The sequence below is a fragment of the Dermacentor silvarum genome, chromosome 8 (genome assembly GCF_013339745.2).
Source record: "Dermacentor silvarum isolate Dsil-2018 chromosome 8, BIME_Dsil_1.4, whole genome shotgun sequence".
In the NCBI taxonomy this organism is placed as follows: Eukaryota; Metazoa; Arthropoda; class Arachnida; order Ixodida; family Ixodidae; genus Dermacentor; species Dermacentor silvarum.
This window is the reverse complement of record NC_051161.1, coordinates 78180583-78206443: the sequence shown is the minus strand read 5'-3', so window position 1 is coordinate 78206443 and position 25861 is coordinate 78180583. Positions and strand designations below refer to the sequence as shown.

At 46.3% G+C, this 25861-nt stretch overlaps 1 protein-coding gene across 1 annotated transcript in view; it reads left to right on the top strand.

Annotated features, from left to right (window-relative positions):
• The first annotated feature begins 4653 nt into the window (after window positions 1-4653).
• Window positions 4654-25861, top strand: part of LOC125947675 (uncharacterized) — a 24380-nt gene continuing 3172 nt past the window's right edge. Inside the window, exons 1-6 of the mRNA XM_049672890.1 lie at window positions 4654-4751; window positions 6658-6940; window positions 8027-8125; window positions 9948-10043; window positions 15375-15464; window positions 21970-22074. Of these exons, the coding sequence (XP_049528847.1) occupies window positions 4725-4751; window positions 6658-6940; window positions 8027-8125; window positions 9948-10043; window positions 15375-15464; window positions 21970-22074 (700 nt within the window). The 5' untranslated portion in view covers window positions 4654-4724. The remainder of the gene's footprint in view (window positions 4752-6657; window positions 6941-8026; window positions 8126-9947; window positions 10044-15374; window positions 15465-21969; window positions 22075-25861) is intronic.

Genomic DNA, 25861 nt, shown 5'->3' with positions numbered 1-25861 from the left:
AGTATTGTGTAAAAACTCTTTCCCTTCAAATATATACGTCACTTCTTACCAATTGTCGCAGCGAGCTAGTGGCTGATACTGGCTAAATGTCCTACTCCATGATTCAGTATTGTTCTTGTGTACAAACAGTGGCTCATACCCACTATAGGTGATTGGCCAAGAAACAGGCGGTTTCACGTGTGTTGTTATTAGATTACAACAAAAATAAAATTTGCACTAGCGGCGTGTGGGTTAAAGAAAGATGAATTCAGAAATGAGAAAGAAACACTGTTAAGAACTTTCAAATGAGGTAATTTTACATCAAGAAATGAAATAACGAAATGACTGATAATTTTAGAAATTCAACAAGGTAATCTTTCTTTGTTTCCCTGATAAAATTATAAATTGCGAGAAAAGCATCCCTCTGGCTGAATTCCAGCGAAGACTCCCCAGAAGAGAGAATGGTTGGCGAGGTTATCGATAGGCCAGTTGTGTCGTACTTGATTTGATTTGATTTCGTTGTTTTCTTTGTCGTCGTTCACTGCTTAGTGGGGAATCATCTCCCAGCGAGTGATTCCGTTTCGCACCCACAATCCTTTCAAGAAAGTTTTCTGTAAAAAAATTAACCCAATTGAATTGAACGAAGGCTTGACGTCATGCGAGCCGCTGACGAAGTGCAAAAAGAATGGAGAATGAAGTGGATATTTGAAGAATTACCGCCTCACTATATTCGAGGCTTTATTTGCTGTTGTCCCTTTGAGTAGCAGGGACGAATTTGCGGTTGTCTGTTTTCTTTTTGTGAACTGTCGCACGATGTTCTTCGCAGAAGCCCCGTCGAAGTCCTTGTGTGCAGCGGCGACGCAAACCAACCAAGAGACGAGCGGTTCGGACGAAGAAGATAGTTACTGGGATGACGGCAAGTTCAGAATTTTTATTGCCGACGTGAACGCATGGTCTTGTAGCCCTAGTTAGATGGGCAGATTTTATGTTGCTTTTGGAACGTGGGCGTCGGTGCTAGGATCACTCGCGAGTAGATGGACCTGGCAGCAGCTCGTGATGCCGAAAGTACCAAAGGAAGCGTGAGCCCGAGAAATATGTTGTGCTCGATTGAAGCGTGTTTCCTCCCGTAACGTGATTGTCGAAAAAAAAAGAAAAGAAAAAAAGCTTAATTGAAAACAGCGTCAGTGCCTTCTTGCGTAGTTATAGTCGTAATTGCGGATGTGTTGCGTTATCAGAAATAATTAGTGCGTTTGTATCTTCGGATTTTGGTAGTTACATTTACTCGCGACAGCCAGTTATATCTTGAGTGTTTGTAGTAGTTTGTGAATCTCCTTATCTGAAGCCTCCTGTTTGTCATATGTACCTCCGAAATGTCTAGTAGCGCGAAATTTAACTTGCGATAGCATGTTATATTCCTAGCACTGGTCTGTGTCATCTTGTCTAAAGCGTCTTATGTGTCATAGGTCTAATGGCGCAAGAAACAATGAGCAATAAAGACGAAAATAAATGCCAAACTGCGTACCGAAATTTTCGCGTTAGCAGGCCGTCGTTCGCCAAGTTCACGAGAGGTGGTGCTATATGGATGCGCCACAGCAAACGCAGAGGCTTATGAGGAACCGCTATCTCAGGAGGTTAAGTACAAGCGAACATAAGAATATTTTTTCTCGGACTCTACAGCGTCAATTGTGACGATATTTGTAGATTTCAAATGTAAGAGTTAATATCTGCCCTCTTTAGGGGGTAGATTTTTTATGTCGGCCAACAATTTTTATAAACGAATACTTAAATGTTGCAAAAAAAAAAAATACAGGATTCAAGCTCGAAGTTTTTTAACTCAGCAATAAAAAATTAATCACAAAACTCTATGCACCCATTGAGGCAATTAAAACGTACATAAATTCACTTCTTATACACCGATCTGAAATTTACCACTAATTTGTGAGTAAAGCTTTTGCAAAACACTCATAAACATTGCACGACAAAAAGGGTAACCGAGGGGCCTGGTTTTCGTAAGTCATAAACACATAAAGCCAACATACAATGATAACAAGAAATGCATAGAGAAAACTACTTGCTTATTTTAATTTAAATGTAGAAATTATAAATAAAGTAAAATAAAAGTGAGCGACAGGACTACTGGCTGCAGGTGGGATAGGAACCCACGCCTTCGCATTACGCGTGCAGTACTCTTACCATTTGAGCTACTGTGGCGCCGTTTTGCCATCCGCTTTCTTGGGTATACGTCAGTTTATATCTTAAGTGAATTTGTTACATTGTTTACAGAAGTTCTACTCACAAATTAATTATCTGTTTGAGAGCCATGTATAACATATGGATTTTGTCCGCTTTAGATGTACAACTAGGTGCAATTTGCATAATTGCGATATCATTTTTCGTTGCTGAACTACAGAGTTGTAAGCTGGGTAGTTTCGTTTCACTAGAGTTGAACTTTCTCTTTCAAATGCAACAAATGTAATTGAAATCGGCCCAGTGGTTATCCTCAGAAAAGCGTTTCTGCGTTTTACATGTATTTGAATAGGCGGCACTGGTGTTGCACCCGAGCTAAAGCTTCCTCTTAACCATGGTACACAGTACCTGCACCTTGCTAGTGCGTGAGCGAGAGCGCGCACGTCCGCGGCACCACGTGCTGAGAGATACCCGAGTTTGCGATCGCAAGACTTTTCTTCTTGTCTTGATCGAGTGAACCAACTTGCGCTAAACTTATCCACTCATCGCAACGCGTATGGTTAAGGGAGGGCATTCGATTATCGCGGAAGCGCACTAATTAAGGAAAGACACAGAGCCCTGAACAGCAGCAAGTGATAACTAAGTCGTTGTCTATTATGCCAAGATGCCGTCTAAAAAAATATATTTTTTCTTTATGAAACAATGATTTTGTTGGCGAAGGGTGTACATTTAAAGGGACACTAAATGGAAAACTTAATGGCGATATCTAAGTGAATTACCATTCTACAATGCTACCTGCCCCTCCCAAAAATAAAATTTATTAACACAAAAAGAAGCCTGGTAAATCATAAACGAAGCAAACACGAAAGACAGGTGGAACCTCCGCCTGCCTTGAACTTCCCGCATCAGCTCGTAATGCCGTCATAAATTTTGAGGACGCTTGCTTAGGCCTAGTGAATTTTCTCCCTACCCCCTCCCCCCCTCTCTCTCTCTCTCTCTCTCTCTCTATATATATATATATATATATATATATATATATATATACACACTTTGAAATTCGTTACGCCAGACTGACGTACCGGCTCCAAGATTCCAGCGCGAAAATGAAAAATCGAACTCGGACCTGCATTTTTGTTTCTGATAATTAATCTACCACATCATTTAGGAACCAGTGGCGCACCGACGGGGGGTGATTCGGGGGTTGTAACCCCCCCCTGAGGCCGACTTAACCCCCTCTTTTGTTTAACCCCTTTTCTTTCCTTACGCATTTCAGTACTGCAACTAAGATGTAAGACGCGCAATCGTCTGCACACTCGCAAAAAGCGCATTTTTTGACAATTTCCCCCGAAGAAAGTGAAATTAGCGCTGTTTAGATGGTATTGGCAAACTGTCAACCCCCCCCTGGCAGAGATCCTGGGTGCGCTACTGTTAGGAACATAGAGTTTTGAAAGCATACTTTATTAGTATAAAGGAGTTAGTCTTCCCCTTTATCGTTCGGTTTACTGCCCTGGAATACCACACAAGGGACAATGAAAGAGGAAATGGACGAACATAGTGCGCGAACTGTCATTTGTTTATTGTACGCAGGCGCTCGTCAAATATATGTAAGCCAAGAAATGTTGATAATGAGTAAAAAAAAACAAGAAATTAAATAAGGAAGTGAGAATCGTAGAAGCAGTTCGAGTTCCCACTGGTATACCAGTCGACATTCCCTGTTAATTACCGCCACAATCCCAACGGCTTTGTAACTATTCGCATTGCCTTGTGGTCGGAGGTATACCGTGAGTCTCAGTGCACTCGGTGAAAGCAGCGCTAAGTGTTTGGCCACCACTCTGTATTTGTTTTCCTTTGCTCACACACTTTCCTGTTCACATTTACTTGTAGACGAAGACGACCTGTCGGCGGACGAGCCTACGGTAATAATTCGCACCGAACCAAGACCGGAGGAGGAGTGGACGACAATGCACAGTTTGGAACAGCGTGAGTTCGCGTTTGGGACCTAAATATTTACATTTATGTAACGAAGTCGTGTTTCTTTTTCTTTTACGGAGGCTAGAGGATAAGTAGAACGTCTTAGCCAGATACATTTTGTGACCAAGAACTGCTTGTATTGGCCGGGGTGCGCGCAATTCAGAGTGATGCAGAGTAATCCGCAGTCATCCACCAGTACTTGCCTCGTAGTCGGATAGCGGTTTAACTCGTAAAACTCAACAATGTAATCTGTCGACCACTTCAAGTCTGCATGTTCCCGTGAAGATGTTGTTTTGATTCCCACCGTTATCCCGCGTAGAAGCTCCAGTGGCCTCGGCCTCTACAGCGTCGACGCAGATGGACCTCGTAGCAGTGCCGACGGGAACGAACGAGTATTCCAGACAAGGCGAGTTAGCGACGCCAGTGGTGGATCGGTTGTTTTCAGTTTTTTTTTTCTCTTTTGTCGCGCGCTTTCTCTCGAAGCCGCTACATGGACGTATCTTTCTTTCTTTTTGTAGAATGGCTCTCGTCGACTGAGTCGGCAATGTTAATTGGAAGTGGCCCAGGGACCGCGCTTGCCCACGTCGATGGAAGAGAGCAGTATTGGGAAGAACGTAAGTACACCGTAGCGACAGCTTTGCTAATCAGTGTAATTGCTGGTGGGAAACCAATCTTATTCTGACAGTTCGCAGGGACCGTGTGCTGAAAAAAAAAAGAATTAAAAAAATACCGCTGGCTGAGGAAACTGGTATAGTGTATACTGCAGTGGCCCTCCAATCACTGCTGGGCGTCGTTAAACGAGCCCACGACTGCACAAACATGTTTTTTTCTCGAGATAGATATAATCACTTTAGTCAACTTTAATTTTGGGGGAATCGCTACAATTACAGAATGCCTGCGATAACAAACATATTCAAGAAGGATTTCGATCTTCTGTCGGCTCTACTCAAGTTTCGTGGAGTGTGTCTGTCAAAACACGGTCTCCCAGAACTGAGGTACACTTTCTTATTGCATGATTCGAGTGCTTGTCTCGATTGCTCGTTAGTATTTTATCTTTAATAGCATTCGTGTACGCGACATTTGTATTGTGGATCTGGACTCCTACTAGAGAGTCGGGAGCTCTGTCAAGCCGCTGCTGCGGCTTTTTGTCCCGTGCACTCCTTTTGATGAACGAAAACGAATAGATCGTGCATTCATTTCCCATTAATCAGCAGCAGCAACAACAACAACAAAAAGAAATTGCCGTCACTTATATAAGCACTAATCGCAGAAACAATCGACGGTAATTCTCAATGTAGGCAAATAGGCGAACGATTCCAGAAAGACTATCTGCGTCATTTAATGTGACTTTCGGATCTCTCGCAAACATTTCGATTTCGTTCACACTGTGATGTGCTGGCGATAAGCACCTCGAGTTTTCTTTTGCACGCCTCCGGTGTGGTGAAGTCCGCCTATAGTGCTGTAAGGAAATGCCTGAACGATGGTGGGATTGAACCTCCGTCTTACGGCAGAGCAGACCAATGCTTTAGCCGTTACTATAATTAGGCCACGATCACTCGCACGCTTCTTTCGTGCATGTTTCTCTCCGTATGGATCCATCCGCCAGTGCCATTGAGTTAAAGCCGCGGCATTCATCCCTCCCACTTTGTTGGGTATTTGCGTATGTCTGCTAGATGTAACGCCGTGCTTCATCTCCAACTGCAGAAGTGCCTTGTCGAACTCCTGGTACATGACTTCGCGCGCGTAGACTGCGGGATGGTCTGTCCGCACCCCGGCACTTCTAAGCAATTTCGATGCGTTCTGGACGTAAAAGGCAGGCAAGCAACGCACACTACCCCAGCGTGATATTAAAGAGGACACCAAATATATTCTTTTAGTTTTTTTTAGTACACAGCCCTTTAAGAATACCAATAGAAGCCCCGAGCGTGCCGCGAGAAGACGCTTGGTAAGCCAGAAATAAAGCAAACACGAAGAAAAGCGAATGAAAAACGAAAGACTGGTAGCGATTCCGCCTTGAAGGCTGCCGTGACGTCATGAATTTTGACGGCGCCTGCTCAGGCCTAGGTAAAATTTTAGCGGTGAACATGAAGTGCGTTTTTTTTTGTAAGAGACAAATGTTGTATTTAGGAAGTTGCCAAAACGTTGAGTGAATTGCAGCAGCCCAAATGAAAAAAAAAGAAAAAAAAAAAACCCTCGAAACTTTTGACGGCCCATTGTTATGTAACCCCTCATGTTTCGGCGCGAAATTCGAAAAAAAAATGAACTTTCACCGTAAATTCTTCCAATAATCGATCCATGACCGTGAAACAACGAAAGTAGAGTTCTTCAAAAGGTACACTGCCAGTATGCACTGATTTATCATTTCTCTTTTTAGCGTCCCTTTAAACTGCATTGATCCGGAAATGCCATCTCTATGCGAGGTTTGAGCGCGAACGAGCCCCCGATTTATACCGAAGAGCCATTTACACCTGGTGCCCCTGTTAACGCAACATTTCGTATATATACCGCCACTGCTTGCAGAAGGCCCGTTCGTGGCAGGATCACCAGCTTCGAAGCAAGGAGTCCAGGATGCCACTGGCGCCGGTGGATCAGTACGGGGACGAGTATCCGCAAGAAGCAGGCGCTACCGCTCCGTCGACTGTGCAGATGGTGCCTGTAGTGTCTTACATGTTCGTTCCCGTGGTGACGTATCAGCCGTGTACCGTCGAAGTGCCGTCGGCGACCGAGATACCGCTGGATTCGGTGCCTTGCGACAAGCTGACGGAGGCGCAGGAGGTGCCGAAAGAGGACCACTGGAAAGAAGGTGAATTCCCAAGCTCGGGCTCTTCGAATCAGCTTTTAGTAGTAGTTGTAGCAGTAGCGGTATAGTACCAGTAGTTGTAGAACTGTATTATTATTATTATTATTATTATTATTATTATTATTATTATTATTATTAGTAGTAGTAGTAGTAGTAGTAGTAGTAGTACTAGTAGTACTAGTAGCAGTAGCAATAGTACAGTCGATATGTGTAGTAGTACTACTACTAGTAGTACTATAGTAGCAGTAGCAGTAGTACAGTCAACTGTACTACTACTACTACTATTACTACTACTTGGTCGGACCGCACTCGACAAGCCAACGTACCGATCCAATCAATACCACCTATCGCATGGTTATGTCGTAGAAATAATACATATACTCGCCGAGAACAACGTAAAATAATGTCGAATGATGTTTCGGGGCCCATACGGCCCCATACTGTGATTGTGAACAAGGGACCTGTATATGGGCCCCGAAACGTCATTCGACATTATTTTATTTTATTTGGCGAATGTGCGTTTTATATCAATGATGTCCCTTCCTCGCCATATGGGTTTGCGTTAGAGGATTTCGACTAGTAAAATATCCGAATCAAATGGAACACGAATATTCGAGAAAAGCTACAGCCGAATATCGAATCGAATCTTGAATTTTTTATTTCTTTAGCAATTATAAATGTGAAGTTTGCGCCGAGTTTGATAAAAAAAGTCAGGCTTATTTGCATTGACACGTACTTGTAATGCCGTTCACAATGAGATGTTGGGGCAACTGAGGAGATCGTAATTCATAATACTTCGCGTTCTGGTTTCAATCGTCTGGGGAATGATGACAATGACAGTAATTAAACAAGAAAACATCATGTTACCAGGTGCACGTAACATCTATAGGGCTGTCGTAGCATGTTACCAGATGCGACTGGGAGGGGACTTTCATTCTCAGGTCCACCCGGGTCGCATCTGGGAAGTCCTTCGTGGGAAGCATAGTAGCCGGTTCGGCAACGGCGCTTTCGTTCACTGTAGTCGAAGTTTTGCTTTAGGCGGAGTTACTGTAGCCCATCTATAGTTTTTTATGTTGGTTTGTTCCGTAGTATGCCCTTCGGAGACTTACTTTTCATCGGCATTGGACAGCAGAAACAGCGTTGCGACGAGCGAGAATGAGTGGTGGAAAGAAGAGGGCGTGGAACAACGTGAGTACCAGACGCCAGCGCGAGTTAAAATTTGTTATATTATACTTTATTTATTTTATCTTATTTTACTTGAAGTGATGAAAAGGGCACGCTGCGAAGTTGCGCCACTATACGCGAGATGCGCCCGAGTTTGGATTGGCTTGCTGAACACACTGCTACGTCGCCTCCATAGAGAGCTTCGTGCGCATGCGTCTACTGCGTTTCTGTAAGCTTTTCATCTCATTGGGCAAAACTAGTATAGATGCGGGACGTTCCGCAATCGTACAGCTCCGCTGCCGTGTTCCTTTACTCTACGAACCTTTATATTTCGGAATACTACGTGACGAGATTCGGTCCCAAAGCACGCAAGTTGATATAGCGTAACAAAAATGCGATTCAAACCAACAGGTGAAGAACTCATGCAAATAAACAGTAAGTAGTACGTACTGACCTATTGGAAGCAAGAGAATGGAGCCACACGAACACGAGACAAATTTGTTCCATGGGTCTCAGACCGGAGCCAAGGTTTACGAATATTGACAGTTGTGACAACGTTAACAATTGTTGTACCCGGAGCCTGCGCACGGCGCAGGCTCCGTATCTGGATAACGTTTCTCCTGTTATATTTACTTAGATGAAATGGCTAATTAAGGTTGGTGGAGGTTTTTGACATTCAGACAAGGAAGTAGGTGTATTGCGTGCGAAATGTTATCTACCCGTTTCAGGAATGGTGCTCTATATGATTATGCATTTCACACGTTTGCTGCATGTACGTACCTTGCAGTGCGTCAATTTTCGGTTGCCCTGTGTGAGGGGGCCCGGGTTGTTTCCAGCAAAGTATTCCCTTTCATAACTAACGCGTTGCATAAACGAGAGCCCTCACATCAATGTGACGTCCCGATTTCTAAGGATTCGAGTCTATTTTGACGCAGAAAATGTTTTCTAATCTTGCCAGGGCGAACCTTTGATTCCTTCGGCAGGCAACCTTGCGTGACGCCTCACTGCCTGTGGTCGCGGATTTGATTTCCGGGCGTGGTGGTTGCAAAATGTTCACGGAAATAGATCAATCCAATTTAATGGGTAATAATTTGGAATTATATTCCGAATTATCTTAAAGGTAATAGCTTTGTCTTGACACTAAAGAGTTGCTTGATTAAATACGCGAATAATGAATATTGGTAGTTATGAAATTTCAGCGTATTTTCAAAATTATTCTTGCAAAACCTGCGTACGCCGAAGTTGCGTTGCTGAAAAGGAAGAAGGTGCATTTTGTTGTATAGACCTGACACTAGCCGCGTTGTAAGGCCCAAAAATGTATTGAGTTTATGTAAGTAAATGTTCTGGCGAAAGATAAAACAAAATAAAATATATTAATGAACATTTCCATAACAGCGGAATGCAAAAGTGCTCGTGTACGCGTGGTTTGGGTGCCCCTTAAACAACACCAGTTAGTCAAAATTATTCTTGTGCCCTCCACTATAGGGCGTACCTCACGAGCGATTCCAAACCCACTGTGCAGTTACGAGCATTGAACTCCATAATTTAACGTAATGTAGTTCATCGATAAACCATTAACTAGCTCCAATAGACGTTGTCGAAATGCACGACGTCATGGCGAGCTAGCGAAGAAAGTTCAAGGCGGCATCGCCAACTGCCTCTGTTTTGTTGTTGCGTCCTTATATGACTTGCCAAAGCTTATCTCGTCATGGTAAGAGTAGCCTTCTTGCTACTGCGAAAGCGTGATTTACTAATACAGCCTGAAGATATTGTGTCCCTTAGAATGCTGTCGGCTACATGCATGTTTCTCGTGTTAAAATGGATGTCTATCGTTTTTTTGTTTTAGTTGGTCAGTGGACGACGGACTTTACTCTGGCGTCGCAACTCTACCACGACTCGATACTGCCGGAGGATCAGAGAAAAGAAGAGGATTGGGAAAAACGTGAGTATATATAACTATATATGTTTGATGAAGAAGTTCAATGCGACGTATCTGGTACAATGCGTAGCAGTAGGAAAGGACACACGTACGAAGCAGATGTTTTACTAACGGTTCGTCCAAAGCCCGGGGAAAACGTTGGCGAAACCTCTCTCTTCATCTCTCTCTCATTTTATACGGCAGAGCGTTACGCGTTTAGTATTATTATGACGATTATTATTATTATTAGTTTGTGGTCGTCTTGGCTTTCAGCTGAAAAATAATTTTGGCAACTCCTAGTAGTTTTTTTTTCTCAAAGCGAGCGATGCCTGCGCATCGGTGCAAACGGCGCGCATGACAGAATACGCATGTGATCTCCGCTGCAGCAGTGGAGGCCTTCTTCACAATTGGAATCACTTGTCGGACGTGGGCATGCTTGAACCCAGAAAAGTCGAGTCGATTCGGCCTGGTTTGAAACCTTCCTGTCAGGTCTATACTAAACGCGCTAGTAGGGCGGACAGAGGACGAATCGGTTTGGGCCGGCAGTATTGATCGACTTTATACATTGTCTTGTCCATAGCCCGGGAATAGACACCAACGTGAACGCAAGCCATAACAGGTTGCAAGCAGTTGCGTCGGGCGTTTCAGAAAGCGCTCTGTCTTGTAATCAGAAGCAAATATTAACATAATTTATGGCGCCTTTATACTTTCACTAATGAGCCAATTGGTGCAATGGCAAAATGTGCTGTGACTTGCTATGGAGGTTTACCAAACGGAAGACGGTGTGACCGTTAGCTTTCCTAACAGCATTCGCTGCGAGAAATCAATCTTTACGTAAAGCATAATAATTAGCCTTTTCATTAAAAAGTCGTGTTGTTTATTTATTAAGAAACCTTGTTTCTTCTGGTCGTTTTCTTTCTTTGTGTGTGTTTGGAGGAGGAGCGGAACTGATATTTTCTTCTGATATAATTTTCTGATATAACTTCTTGTGATATAATTTCTTCTGATATAACTGATATAAATTTCTTTATAGCATAACGTGTTCGGTTGTGACGCTTTCTTGTAGTAGTTGGTACTGCTAATTCAATATCGTTTTGTTTTAGAATGCCAACCGCTGTCGGACTTTACGCTGGCTTCGCAAGCGTACACTGAGGCGAAGGTTCCCGAGGTGCAAGACAACATTTGGACACAAGGCAAGTTCTCGGAGCCAACAAAATGTTCGCCTTTTGCTTTCTCGTATTCGAGACCTTTAGCTTTTCGAATAAAAGAAAGCGCGCCTCGTTTTGTTCGTCCGTTGAAGAGTTATGGTTGTTTTTTCGCGTTACAATATTTTTCGGTCACCCTTCTTTGTAGTATAGCGTGTTCTGTTAATTAACGCTTTTGTAGTAGTAAGTACTGCTAATTCAGTATTCTTTTGTTTTAGAATGCCAACCGCTGTCGGACTTTACGCTGGCTTCGGAAGCGTACAGCGAGGCGAAGGTTCCCGAGGTACAAGAGAACATTTGGAAACAAGGCAAGTTCCAGGAGCCAACATTCGAGACATGTAGCCTCACACATGCTTTACGCTATCATTGTCGACCTCGAGGCGTAGCAGCTGCCCATATAGTCCGATGTAGCAGGTTTCCATTCAACGTGCGCTGAGCGCCGGTTCCGGCTTTGCTCCGTTTGCGTGCTACTTTACGAAGTGGCTTCCATGGCGTCGTGCCCCCCCATGTATCTGCCGCTATTCAGGCAGATCATTAACTTAACAGAACGTGTTTCGTAACTGGTTGGCCCATACTTGCAGGTTTTAACGAGCGCACAATCTAAAAGGGCCTCTCACCCGGCCGTTTATGTAGACACTAATTGTTAACAGCCAATCGTTTGGCACACTCACTGATCAATGTACTAGCTTCTTCTGATACGTGAGCAACTGAGTTCGTTAGAGTGAACTGGGTCAGACGTAAGGGGATACCTAACAAAAGTCAGAGCCCTTCAATCCTGTGAAGAGGGAAGTCCAGCGAAGCTGGCGCTCTGGTGGGATTTGCTATGTTGGGGTTTAGCTATGTTGGGGATTTGCTATGTTGAATTTGGCTACAAAATGGTAAACCGACCTCTTCGCTACGTTCTGTAAGAGCCCACCTAGTGGCCTGTCCACTTCGGCTGCGCGATTGGCTGCAGCAGCACGAGCGAGAAGGAGCCAGCCAGACCTTCTCGCTCGTGCAGCGGGAGCCAATCGCGACAGCCGAAATGGAGAGTCCACAAGGTGGACTCAATACCCCCCAAAGCCACGTATATACATCCAACGCTAACGCGAACTCCTCCGTTGACCCACTTTTTTTGTAGATAAGCGGGAGCCCCGAGAGAGCCGGCGGCACAGGGCTGTGAGCACGTGCTTTAGCGTATCACTGTCGATAGCGAGTAATTTCCCCTATGTTTTCTTTAGTATCTATGTTTGTTGGCTTCCTATGATACGATTAATAAAATCGGGCCGCTCGGTTTCCTTTCTTCTCGTGCATTGCATAACGAGGGTCTCGGATCTGGCAACATTTATGCCTTCAGGTAGCATATGTTGGTTTATTGACCAGATGCCTTCACCCAACAAGATCACGTACTCGTGACGCCTGTGGCAGAAAGGATGTTCCACATCCGCCGCCAAGGTTTGTGAGTGGTCGCCCTGGCTAACACTTTCAGGGTTAGTGGTAGTAGTAAAAACATAAATACCCCAGAAAGTGGATGGGAAAACAGCGCCGCGGTAGCTCAATGGTAAGAGCATCGCACGCGTAATGCGAAGACGTGGCATCGTTCCCCACCTGCGGCAAGTTGTTTTTTCATCCACTTTCATTTCCAATATTTATCATTTCTTTATTTCGATTAGTAAGTACAAGCAATTTCCCCAATGTTTTCCTTGGTATGTATGTTTGTTGGTTTCGTATGATATGATTAATAAATACGGGCCCCTCGGTCCCCTTTCTTCTTGCTCGTACTTCTTTATAGTATGACATGTCGGTTGTGACACTTTTTTGTAGTAGTAACTAATGCTAATTCAGTATTCTTTTGTTTTAGAATGGCAACCGCTGTCAGACTTTACGCTGGCTGCGCAAGCGTACAGCGAGGCGAAGGTTCCCGAGGTACAAGACAACTGGACACAAGGCAAGTTCTCGGAGCCAAAACAAAAAAATGTTCGCCTTCGCTTACTCGTATTCGAAACATTTAGCCTCACACGCGCTTTACCGTATCATTGTCGACCGCGAGGCGTAGAAGGAGCCCATATATTCAGATGAAGCTGTTTTCCAAGCAAAGTGCGCTGAGCGCCGGTTCCGACTTTGCTCCGCTTACGTGCTACTGTACGAAGCGGACGATTGGCTCCAGTAGCACCGACTGGCTCCAGCAGCGAGAAAGAGCCAGCCAGTCCTTCTTGCTCGTGCAGCTGGAGGCAATCGCGACAGCTGAAATGGACAGTCCAATAGGCGGACTCAATATGCCCCAAAGCCCCGTACATACAACTAACGCTAAACCGAACTTCTCTCACACACCGCTCCTCCGTTGACTTACTTTATTCACAGATAACCTGGAGCCGGGAGAGAGCAGGCGGCACAGGCGGCCTAGGCCCGCAGGGCTGTGAGCATGCGCCGCAGTCTGAGAGCGGGCACACACAACGCACATTCATGCGTGGAAGCCGCCTATCTCTTCCCCGCCATCGTGCCCTCGCCGCCGCACCCTCCTCGCCTTCCTTCAATTTATCCGCGGCATTGCCAATGGACGCGCGCGGAGCAGCCGGAGGGACGATGGAAAGAGCGCGTGTCAGCAGCCGAGGCGGAGGGACGCAAAGCAGGAGCACCGCCGGCCGAGCCTCGCTAGCCTCCCAGCAGGGCTCAACTCTAGCCGGGCGCAGCTTCTAGCAGGCTTGCCGTGCTAGCCTCGCAGCCGGGCCCAACTCTACTCAGGGTGGAACGCGGCATAAAAGGAGGTCGACTGGCGCAAGAGAGGTAGCGGGGGCTCAGCCGGCCGGGCGGGAGGAGTGTCCGTGCGCTCAAAAAGACGACGACGCTTGAGATGATGACGATAGTTTTTTCTACACACGGACACGACCCTTGGGGATCTAGCGCTTAAAAGCTTCGCTTTAAAAAGCACTACGAGCGTGATTTAGCACCCACGTTCTTAAATTCGTATTGCTTGTGATTTTTTTATATAGAACGGCTATTTTTGCAGTTCTTGGTGGCCCGTCTATTTAGACAATTGTCTCTGAGAAGTTGCACGACAGAATCATTGCCCACCACAGGCAGGGTATGATGATCCCAGAGATCACGAAGATTCTCACGTTGCACTGTGTTCAAGTCCATCGCGTCGTCAAGCGGTTTCAGGAGACAGGGGGCGTCAAGGATCTGCAGCGAAACGGAAGGCCCCGCACGGCAAGGACACGGGAGCTGAAATTAGTTGTCAGCAAGAAAATCAAGAGAAATCCACTGAGAAGCATCAGAAAACTCACCCGAGAGTACGGAGTTAGTAACTCGACCATTCAGTTACTTGTGAAAGAGGATCTCAAGGTCACGGTGCGCAAACCAGCGAAAGGACAGCTGCTCACGGACAAAATGAAGGCTTCCAGGCTGGAAAAATGCCGCAGGATGAAGCAGCTGAGCCGCGATGAAGCCCTGAACCGGATTCTGTTCACCGATGCGAAGATTTTCACCGTTGAACCTGCTTGGAATTCACAGAATCACCGAGAATTGTTGCCGAAGGGTTCTTTGCGAACTGTCAGAGCGAAAAAAAAAATCAATTTTCCCAAGAACATCCATGGTCTGGGGAGGAATTTCAGTCCTTGGGAAGACCAAGCTCGTTTTTGTGCCGAAAGGGGTCGAACTCAATGCCGAAATTTTTCGCGAGTTGATCCTGGTGAGCGCCGTGATTCCCTGTGGTGAAGTGATTGCAGAAAACTGGTGGCTGCAGCAGTACTGTCCCGTCCCATGGAGCGGAGAAGACTCTCGAGTGGTATGAGACGAAGCTTCGGCGGTTTCTGGGGGACGGACGTTTCGCCTTTCCCGAACCATCCAATCGCTCAAACGCACTTTGGAGAAGGCCTGGGAGGAAATTACTCCGGAAGACATCACGGCTATATTTAAGAAGTTCCGGAAGCGTCTTCAAGCCTGTATCAAAGCGCAAGGTGTACAATTTGGAAATGAAATTTGAGCGGTTCGACAGAATTGAATGAGCTTTCGAATAAAATAAAGCGCGCCTCGTTTTGTTCGTTCGTTGAAGAGTTATGTTTTTTTTTTGCGTTACAGTATTTTTCGGTCACCCTTTATAGTATACTGTGTTCTGTTGTGATGCTTTTGTAGTACTAAGTACTACTGCTCATTGAGTATCATTTTGTTTTAGAGTGCCAACCGCTGTCCGACTTTACGATGGCTTCGCAAGCGTACACTGAGGCGGTGGATCCCGTGGTTCAAGACAACGAGTGGAAACAAGGCAAGTTCTCGGAGCCAAGTGTTCGCCTTTCGATTTCGCGTATTCGAGGCCTTTAGCCTCACACCCGCTTTACCGTATCACTGTCGACCGCGAGGCGTAGTAGCAGGGGGGGGGGGGGGGGTGAGGGAGGGCTCAAAACAAAACGTGGCCCACTCCCAAAATTCACTTGGCGCACCCCCAAAATTGCGAACGAAGCCTGCGCGTCAGTACAAAAGGTGCGCATGACACAATATGCATGTGATCTCCGCTGCAGCAGTGGAGGCCTTCTTCACAATTGGAATCACTTGTATGACGTGGGCATGCTTGAACCCAGCGAAGTCGGGTCGATTCAGCCTGGTTTGAAACCTTACTGTTAGGACTGTATAAAACGCACTAGCCAGCCGGACAGAGGGCGAATCGGTTTTGACCGGCACTATTGATCGACGTTATACATTGTCTTGTCCATAACCCGGGAATAAACGCCTCCGTGAACGCAAGCCATAACGGGTTGCGAGCAATTGCGTCGGGCGTTTCAGAAAGCGCCCTGTGTTGTAATCTGAAGCGAATATTAACAAAATTTATTGCGCCTTTATACTTTCACTAATGAGCCAATTGATGCATTGGGAAAATGTGCTGTGACTTGCTCTGGAGGATTGCCAAACGCAAGACGTTGTGGTCGTTAGCTTTCCTAACAGCATTCGCTGCGAGAAATCACTGTTTACGTAAAGCTTAATAATTAGCCTTTTCATTAAAACTCGCGTTGGTTATTTAGATTTCGAAGCTAAAGAACCCTTGTTCCTTCTGGTCTTTTTTGTGTGTGTTTGGAGGAGGAGTGTAACTGATATAGTATATAAACTTCTTTATAGTATAAAGCATTTGTTCGTGAAGCGTTTTTGTAGTAGTAAGTACTGCTAATTCAGTATTCCTTTGTTTTAGAATGCCAACCGCTGTCGGACTTTACGCTGTCTTCGCAAGCGTACACTGAGGCGAAGGTTTCCGAGGTACAAGACAACATTTGGAAACAAGGCAAGTTCTCGGAGCCAACAAAGTGTTCGCCTTTCAGTTTCTCGTATTCGAGACCTTTAGCCTCACACGCGCTTTACCGTATCACTGTCGACCGCGAGGCGTAGCAGCAGCCCATATATTCCGAGGAAGCTGTTTTACAATAAAAGTACGCCGAGCGCGTGTTGCTGTGTGCGGCTGTGTACGAAGCGGCTTCGATGGCTTCGTGAGTACCCTGTGAGTCTGCCTCTGTTCAGGTAGAACAGTAGCTTAGCATAACGTGTTTCTTGACTGATTGGCCCATACTTGCATGTTTTAGCTAGCGCACAATTTAAAGGGCCTCTCACCCGGCTGTTTATGCGAACACTAATTCTTAACAGCCAGTTGGTCGGCACACTCACTGATCAATGTACTAGCTTCTGATACGTGAGCAACTGAGTGAGATTGAGTAAATAGGGGTGGAGGTGCGTGGATACCTAAAGAAAAAAACATAACCGCCCTGAGGTACTGCGTGCTGATTTGGCGAGCTATATATGGACACCCATTGGTTCTCCACAAGAAAAGTAGAAACTTACCTATCAAAAACCTTGCACTCGGCCGCGCAACACTTCAAACAGCAAACCTGGGTGATCGTAGCCCAGCATTTTCCGGAAGTGCGCTCGAACTTTTCATCGTATTATCAATAATGATGATGATGATGATAATTTCTTTTCGCGCATCTAGAACTAATGGCCGTCACTGCGCGTTGCATAGCGCAGCTTGCAACACCGACACAGCGTTCCTATATATGCGGACACCGCGTTCCAGGAGTCATGCTCTGTGAATTCGTCTCTATTTTTATCTCTTTCATAGCGCGCAAAACCTCTACACCTCGCAGAGCACGAGCGTACGAACACTGGCGGACGAAGACGACGATGCTCGAATGCAATCATACGGTTCGCATAAATGCATGTTCTGCAGGCGTAGGTGTATAGCCTAGTGGTTACGACGCTCACTTTGTTACTGGTAGTACGCGGGTTCGAATCCCGCCTCGGCAAGAAAGTTTATTTTCTTTTCTTTCTTGCTAGTTTCTTGATACGCACCACAAATTACGGCTGGCCTAAACAGCTTCGCTGTTAAAAAGGGGTCAGGCAAGGAGACACAACTTCTCAAATGCTTTTCACTGCATGCTTAGAAGAAATATTCAACCCATTAGAGTGGGAAGGCTTAGGTGTGAGGATCAACACCGAACATCTCAGAAACCTTCGGTCTGCAGATAACATTCTATTCAGCAATAATGGGGACGAAGTAAAACAAATGATGGAGGACCTTAAGCGAGAAAGTGGAAGAGTGGGGTTGAAGATTAGCATGCAGAAGAGAAAGATAATGTTCAATAGCCTTGCAAGGGGACAAGAATTCAGGATCGCCAGTCAGCCTCTAGACAGTGTAAAGGAGTACGTTTATCTTGGTCAATTACTCACAGGGCAACCTGATCGTGTGAATGAAATTTACTGAAGAATAAACTTGGGTTGGAGTGCATACGGCAGGCATTGTCAAATTCTGCGTGGGAGCTGGCCGCTGTCGCTGAAAAGAAAAGTGTACAATCATTGCATTATACCGGTGCTAACATATGGGGCAGAAACTTGGAAGTTAACAAAGCTCGAGAACAAGTTGAAGACCGCGCAAAGAGCGATGGAACGAAAAATGGTAGACGTAACGTTAAGAGACGGGAAGAGAGCGGTGTGGATCAGCGAACAAACGGGGATAGCCTATACTCTAATGGACATTAAGAGAAAAAAAAAAGATGAAGCTGGGCAGGCCATGTAATGGGTAGGATAGATAACCGGTGGACCATTATAGTTACAGAATGGATACCAAGAGAAGGGAAGCGCAGTTGAGCACGGCTGAAAACTAGGTGAGGTGATGATGTTAGGAAATTTGCAGGTGCAAGTTGGAATCAGCTGCTGCAAGACAGGGGTAATTGGAGATCGCAGGGAGAGGCCTTCGTCCTGCAGTGGACATAAATATAGGCTGATGATGATCTGGACACCCATATATAATTAAACGTTGCCGTCAATAAAAATAATGTTTAAATTGTTTTATACACTGAATCTTGTAAAGTGCCGCCTATGAACCGGTTTACAGTAAGAATTTTCAAATTGGTTCGTTATCAGAGAAGATAAGAGGAATTGAAATATATCTTCACCAAGCTTCCAGAAGGCGAGCTTTACTGCAAGCGTGGACACACACTACATTTTCTTCGGCTAGCACCCGCGAAAGGCATTCCCTGCCTTGCCTCCATACCGGAGCTGAAAGACTGTGTCACGTTCACGTCACGAGCTCCGCTTCCTTTTAATTTCTCATTTTTTGTTTTTGTTTTTCGCAGCGAGGTCACGTGCCGTAATCGGTGATGTCGCAGGCAGTACGTGCGTCTTACATGGAGACGTTTGTGCATGTGACCTTGATTCTTCGGCGGGAAGCGCGTCTCCTTCGCGAGGAAGGACACACGCGCTTTCGTTTGAAACTTTGGCGGTTTTCGCGCTGTGGAGCAGTTTCATACTTTACAGACACGGTCGTATACGGCGTGATCTAAGCTTCGCGCCTAGTCGGTTTGCAATGTAGCGATCCCTTGAGCTCCATTCTATGCCATTCTTATCGTCCATCGTTCACGGCCAGCTGATCCCGTTGAATAGCACCTAATATTGTCCTGGGTGCACAATAACTAACCATGATGCGACGGTTGCGACGGAGAGACCGATGTCACTGACAGTATGCCCGCAATCCGCCGTTGTCGCTTGCGTTCGATGTCTCGACTTTGCACTGGTGGCGTGGTTAGCAGCATTCGCCCGGTATTGTCGCTTGCGATTTCTCGAAATTAAATAGCTTCAAAATTAAATCTGTCCGTCACGGTAACCTTATACGCAAGACTTACAAGATCGCCTTTGGCCTACCGAAGTCCACGAGCACTTCTCGTCTGCTACAGCTGGCGGTATACAACACGCTTGAGGAAATCGTGGATGCGCAAAGAGCCTCGCAACTCGAACGCATGTCCCTGAGAGCCACGGTTCGGTACATCCTACAGAAACTGGGCTTCGATTACCATGTCCAACACGGTCAGAAACAGGCCATTCCACCCGACATCAGCGACACGCTGATCCTCGCCCCTATCCCTCGAAACATGCACCCCGAACATAACGGGGGCCGACGCCAGGCCCGTGCCAAGGCACTCCTGCGCTCCTTTGGTGGGAAGACGACTACGCGCTTCGTAGACGCGGCAGAATACACTACAAGAACACCGGTTCACGGCGGTAGTCGTAGACGTTAACTCCCGGCTTACTCACGCGTGTAGTGTCAGCACGGAATACCCGGATACTGCGGAAGAGGTTGCGATTGCGCTTGCGCTTACCGACCCCTTCTGCGAGGTAGTTCTCAGCGACTCACAATCCGCAGTTCGTAACTACGCGCGGGGGCGCATTTCCTCCGAAGCTCTTCAGATCCTAAGGAAAGCTGGTCGACAGCACTTCGATAGCACCGCGATCATGTGGTTCCCAGCGCACGTCGCCACCCCCACCGACGAGGGTCCCCCTAACTTGAATGAGGTGGCACACCGCTCTGCGCGAGAACTGACCCGCTGCGCAGTCTTAGACACCCTCTTCGAGTGTGTAACCTCCCGGTGCGAAACACGCGAGAACGCTTAGTGAGATATAATGATATCACCAAGCACTACCAGTTAGGCAGGAGGATATTGCCCCCACCTCACCCCAAACTGAAACGTCGCACATCTTCCCCAGTCCGGTGCGATTGCGGCACATTTTCCCCACGCAATACCTGAGTGCTCTTTGTGAGTTATGTCAGGCAACTGGAGCGACACTCTCACACATGTTGTGGGAGTGACCTGTTATAGCAGCGAAAATGGCAGTAGCTCTAGAGGCTCTTGCGTCGAAGTGGGCCGCCGCTCTGCGCAGCTCCAACCTCAAGACACAAGAGTGGGCAGTCCAGCGGGCCCGGGAGGCGGTCGAGGAGGCAAGGCCTCGAAGTCCCCTCATGGGAGACCTGAGCCTGGGTCGTTAAACTTCGCCGGATTTTAATAAAGTTGTTTCCATCCATCTATCCACGTAAGACACGAATGGCTCATACCCCCTTAAGCAATGGCTCAAACCCCGTAAACGCGGCCTCCTCATTACGGCAATAGCAGCATTGGCTCGAGCGTCGTCGTCTTCTTCTGCAGCTGGCTCGTTGGCGCCCTTCGAGTTGCGCTCGTGCTCGGCACGCGCTCGTGCCACTGCTCCCACGTTCGTCGTCGTCGTCTTCTGCCACTGGCGCCGTTGCCGATTATCATTCCAGCGTTCACTTCTCTTCTGTCGTCGTAATGGGGAGGTCCCGTTTACGGGGGTATGAGCCACAGCTTAAGGGGGTATGAGCCATTCATTATCTTACGTAACGAAAAGAGTTAATTTTGAAGCAAATTCAAAGAATCGGAAGCGGCAATGGCGGGCGAATGCTGCTAACCATGCCGCCGAGCAAACTCGATAAATCGAACTCAAGCGACAACGGCAGGACTGCGGGCATACCGTCAATGACGTCGTTCTCTCCATCGCAGCCGAACGTTTGTGTAACCTCATTAAGAAAAAAAAAGGCCGTAACCAATAATTGAGAAATTCTGTAATGAACCGTCGGGATTCCCCCAGTCATAAACACCGGGGCCGCACGTTTCAGCTTCGTCATCTGTACAGAGTGCTTGGGCGGTGAAATTTTTAGAGCCCCGAAACATCTGACACGAGAGTTTGACAGCTGTCAGTTATCGTGTCGTCTTGTATATTTGCCACAAGAAGTCGTCAAAAAAGAAAACTTCATTTGTCCCCGTGAAGGCTTCGATCTAACCTTTATGGGCAAGGGACCTGTTGACATTAAGAGAAAAAAAAATGGAGCTGGGTAGGCCATGTAATGGGTAGGATTGATAACCGGTGGACCTTTATAGTTACAGAATAGGTGCCAAGGGAAGGGAAGTGCGAGTGGAGGACGGCAGAAAATTAGGCCGGGTGATAAACTTACGAAATTTGCAGGTGCAACTTGGAATCAGCCAGCGCAAGACAGGGGTTTTTAAAGATCGCTGGTACCACTTCGTCCTGCAGTGGACATAAAGAAATCGGCTGATGATGATTGTTATTATTCGCTTGACAAACCAGTACCCTAAAAAGTGCAAGATTTTTGCTGTGTATCAACACTCAAGAGCATTCGTCTTCTATCGACCTCTTTTTAAAGCGCCGTTTCTATGTGTCGCAATGTGTCGCAATGAATACACTAATGCCGAAATTCGCAATACACTTCCCCCTGCGTATTCACCGCGGCGTTCAATTCTTCCAGAATTCCCGGTTCAATCTTCAACGGCCACGCCAACCCCCTTTGGCGCGATGCCGTCCGAGTGGCAGGGGGAATACGAAGATTGGGAACCAGGTAAACTTCCCTAAGCTGTCCGCGTTCTCGAATTCCCTCGCCATTTCTCATTGCCTCATTATCCGCCGTTTACTGCTCTTCCTGTTCAAAGAATGCACTCCTACATTGGCCGGCGAATCCTCGGTGGCGACTAATGGCTACTACGGTGTGGCGGTGACGGATCGACCGACAAGTGAGGAGGAAGACTGGTGTCAAGGCAAGTTGATTGCGACTGTATATACCACTTTTGTCTCGGCCTTTCTTTCCCATGTTGTTGTTGTTGTTGTTGTTGTTGTACAGTAGAACCCCATTGAAACGGTTTTCATAGAACCACAGGAAAAAAACAACAACAAATTACGCAGATCCAACGAACAACTTAAAAGTTGTGTGCAGCGAAGCTCTCGTGAAGCAGCCACTCAAGTGCTATAACCTTGTCCATTTCGCTCTGGCGTCTTTAGCGCCAACTAGCGCGCGCATGCGTTATTTGCCCATCCGTATTTCGCATGTAGCACACGCGGCGGCCGTCTCGGTCTACACTAGAGCAGTATACGTGCGATTGTTGCCTGTAAATGGTTAGAGTCTCGAGCTCGTGTGCTATGGAACCTAGGTACGATCCCATCATCGGGCACGTAAATAATTCTATTTTTTTCTTTAAGTGGTAGCTATTCGACAACAAGCAGCAGCATCCACCATTCACAGTTAGGAGAGTGCTGGAGGGCTCGCAAAAATAAGTTTTGCGTTAGAAAATGCATGATCCGGGAAAACGTAAAATGCGAAAACGCTCGCTGCTCCATTAGTGTTCAGACTAAAAAAAATACTCCCCACACGAAACCTTAACTGAAGTTGATAGGAAGCCAAGGACTACGGAAAACCCGCTCAGTAACACGCTTTGTGGCTGCCTGGTGGTCAGATAGAATTTATCATTTTTCTAAAAATGTTCGTAACCGTAAATCGCATTGAATGAAGCCTGCTTTTTCTATCTCCCGCTTTGCTCGAAGCTCCGATAATTACAGCCCTTTTTCGAGCAATCTTAACCATTTCTTCAGTTATCCCAGAGCTTTAACTGACATTAAAAATTAGTTGATATATTCCACGCAAAACGGACCAGTTAGGAACTTGAGCCTATACGATTCGTTTTCAAGAATTGTGGGCATTTATTAGGTCTAAATAAATGTATTCCCAAAATATATTGTTTGAACTATAAACATTTCTTTTGTCTGTATGAGCATTATTTTATTTCTAAAGCACCAAGCATGATTCTGAGAAGGCAGATACTTCGTCTCACTACCTTAGGAAAATTGTGCTTTACTATATGCACTCTCTTTTGTAGGCCCGGACTTCATTTTTGATATACCGGGTGTTTCAGCGAACACTTAAAAATTGGAGCGCACTTAAGCTTCGCCTTTAAGAGTGGAACGCGATAGCGTTATCGGGACCCGTTCGCATCGCATTTTTCTTTGAGTCGGCTCCGCTGCAACACAGAGCGTGGGAAAGCCAGCTTACAAAGACCAAGCTTACACCGATCCCCTAAAGTCGGCTTCACGTTTAAACAGAAATGCATTGCTGGGAAGGCGTTTTTCCAGGGGCAATATTAGTCGTCATATTAAAATGTGAAGGCCCTAGGACCTTTTTTATTATTTTATTAATTGTTTGGTATTGCCCCCAGGCGTGCGCGTGTCCAAAACGCATTAGGCAGGCCAAGTCCCAATTTGACCTGCCGAGGATGCGAGCGCCATCTGGATAAGGTTTTCACAAGTAGCATCCCGATCGCGCCGCTGTAGGTATGGTAGAAATGCTGCCAAAAGCGGTTTGTGTCTGAGTTTTCTCGTAACAAAATTATGTTTTCTCGTACATTCAAATAACAGTCCGACGCCACTATGTCTGTAGGTTGTGGTTAAGTCGTACTTCGCCATTTTTCTGACGGATTTCAGTGTGAGAAATTCAATTTTTGTTCACTAACACCTTGCGCCACTCAGAGGGCCTGCGCGGTTGGGGTAGTTCGGGATGATTTTCTGCGCCACGGACGCCGACATCTACGCCGACACCGACGCCTACACCGGATTTTCTGCAACACGGGGCCCTTAACGCTGTCGCGTTAAATGGTTAGAGGTTGCCTGTGGCAGATAGCTCAATTGGAGTTCATGAGCTGGTCTACTCGAAGAGGCGGATATTACTTGCACAAAACAATGAAATGCATAATCGACTAATTAAAAATCACCAATTCAGTTTTTAACTAATTACCTTATCTCCCATATTGCAATTTCTAAATTCTAGCTTTGGAATTCGCAAGACGGATCCACTTGGAACAAATTCTCAGGCTGACACCAGTTTAGAGATATTACTTTCCGTACTTTGCGGAGGAATGCATTGGCGTTCCAGTTGCTTTCTTGAGAAAACGTAGTTTTATGCGTTCGAGCACAAAAGTAACTGGAACACCAATCCATTTCTCCGCAAAGTATGTGAATTAATATCTCGAAACTGGTGTCATCCTGTGAATTTGTTTCAAGTGGATCCGCCTTGCAGACTCCACGGCTATAATATTTAAATTGCAATATCGAAAAAGTAATAAGTTAACAATTTAATTAGTATTTTTTGTTATTTATCAATTATGCATTTCAATTTTTTTTGTGCAAGCAATGTCCGTCTCATCGAGTAGACCAGCTCATGAACTAGACTTGTGCAATCTGTCACAGGCAACCTTTGAAAATTTTGAAAGTGTTTGCTGAAACACCCGGTATATGTAATGCGAGCAATAAGGCCAACTTGGGACATTTTTTAAAATTTTCTTTGAAAAAAAAACTCTCATTGGCTGTACGTTGTATGTGCGAGTGAAAGCGCGCGAGGGACGCCTGCTTTCACGGGGAGCGAACGCACGGCGGAGAGCAAACGCCACTTCTTCCGTCGCGCGAAAGGCCTCGGGGGACGGGAGGGAGGGAGGGGAGGTGACGTTTAGCTGCGGAACCAAATGCGTATCTTGCAACAGGGCGTAAGCGGAACTGGCGACTCAATCTTCCACGCGAAAGGTGGACAGCGGGTAGGCAGCACGGGAGGGAGGAGTTGCGGCTTCTGCTCTGCGAGCAACTTGTACTTTGCGCGGCGCCGGGCGGTCGCGTGCACCGTATCTTGAAAGCGATCTGCAGCACGGCTCCTACCTTGTATGCGCTGTGCTTTCGCCGCTCAGTTTCCGTTGAAGCGATAGACAGCATGAGCCTTCGCTCGCTACTGCTGGCGCTCTTGCTCACGCCAGCGTTTTGACAGCGGTTGTGTGCGGTCATACAAACAACGCGCAGAATTGTTGTCGACGGCGGCGGCGTTTTGTCCGCGTTCGCACCGAACGCGCGCGTAGATGGTGACGTGTTTATGAAGAACGTTCCAACCTTTGCCGTACACCCTATGGCGGTGTACCGTAGCGACCATAAGGCCATGGTCCCTGTGGTCAGTAAATAAATGAAATCCACCGGATCACATATATTTCTCATTCTTTAATAGTACAAATAACCAATTGCACTATCACATCTTAATAGTGATAATTCGAAATACATAATTCCCACCATAGTACAGCTTGGCTGGTCTTCCATCTACACCCCAATGGAATGGCTCACAGTTTTTTGTAAAAGTTTGATCTGTAGCTTTTTACGGCGTCGTTGACCAGCAGTGCATCTTCACGGCAATACACGGCTTGGGGTGGCGCGAAGCTTTATGTATACTGAACGCGTTTTTCTCAGGAGGGCGTTACCTTTTCATACCTGCCAACTCGCCCGAATTTTTCGTAAACTTTACGAAATTGGGATCGTTTTACTATTTTACGAATACTGCGTCAAGATTTACGGAAAATGCTGTTCGCGAAAAGGTTTCGCTCGTTGGTCTCTCAACCTTCCGTTGCAAATTTTCTCATGGTGAAAATGTGCAATAAGGGCGCTTGTTTTGAGTAAGGGGCCGCGGACAAGTTTCTCAAACAGGCGACATCCGCTGCAACAATAGACAGTTTTAGTTTAACGTTAGCG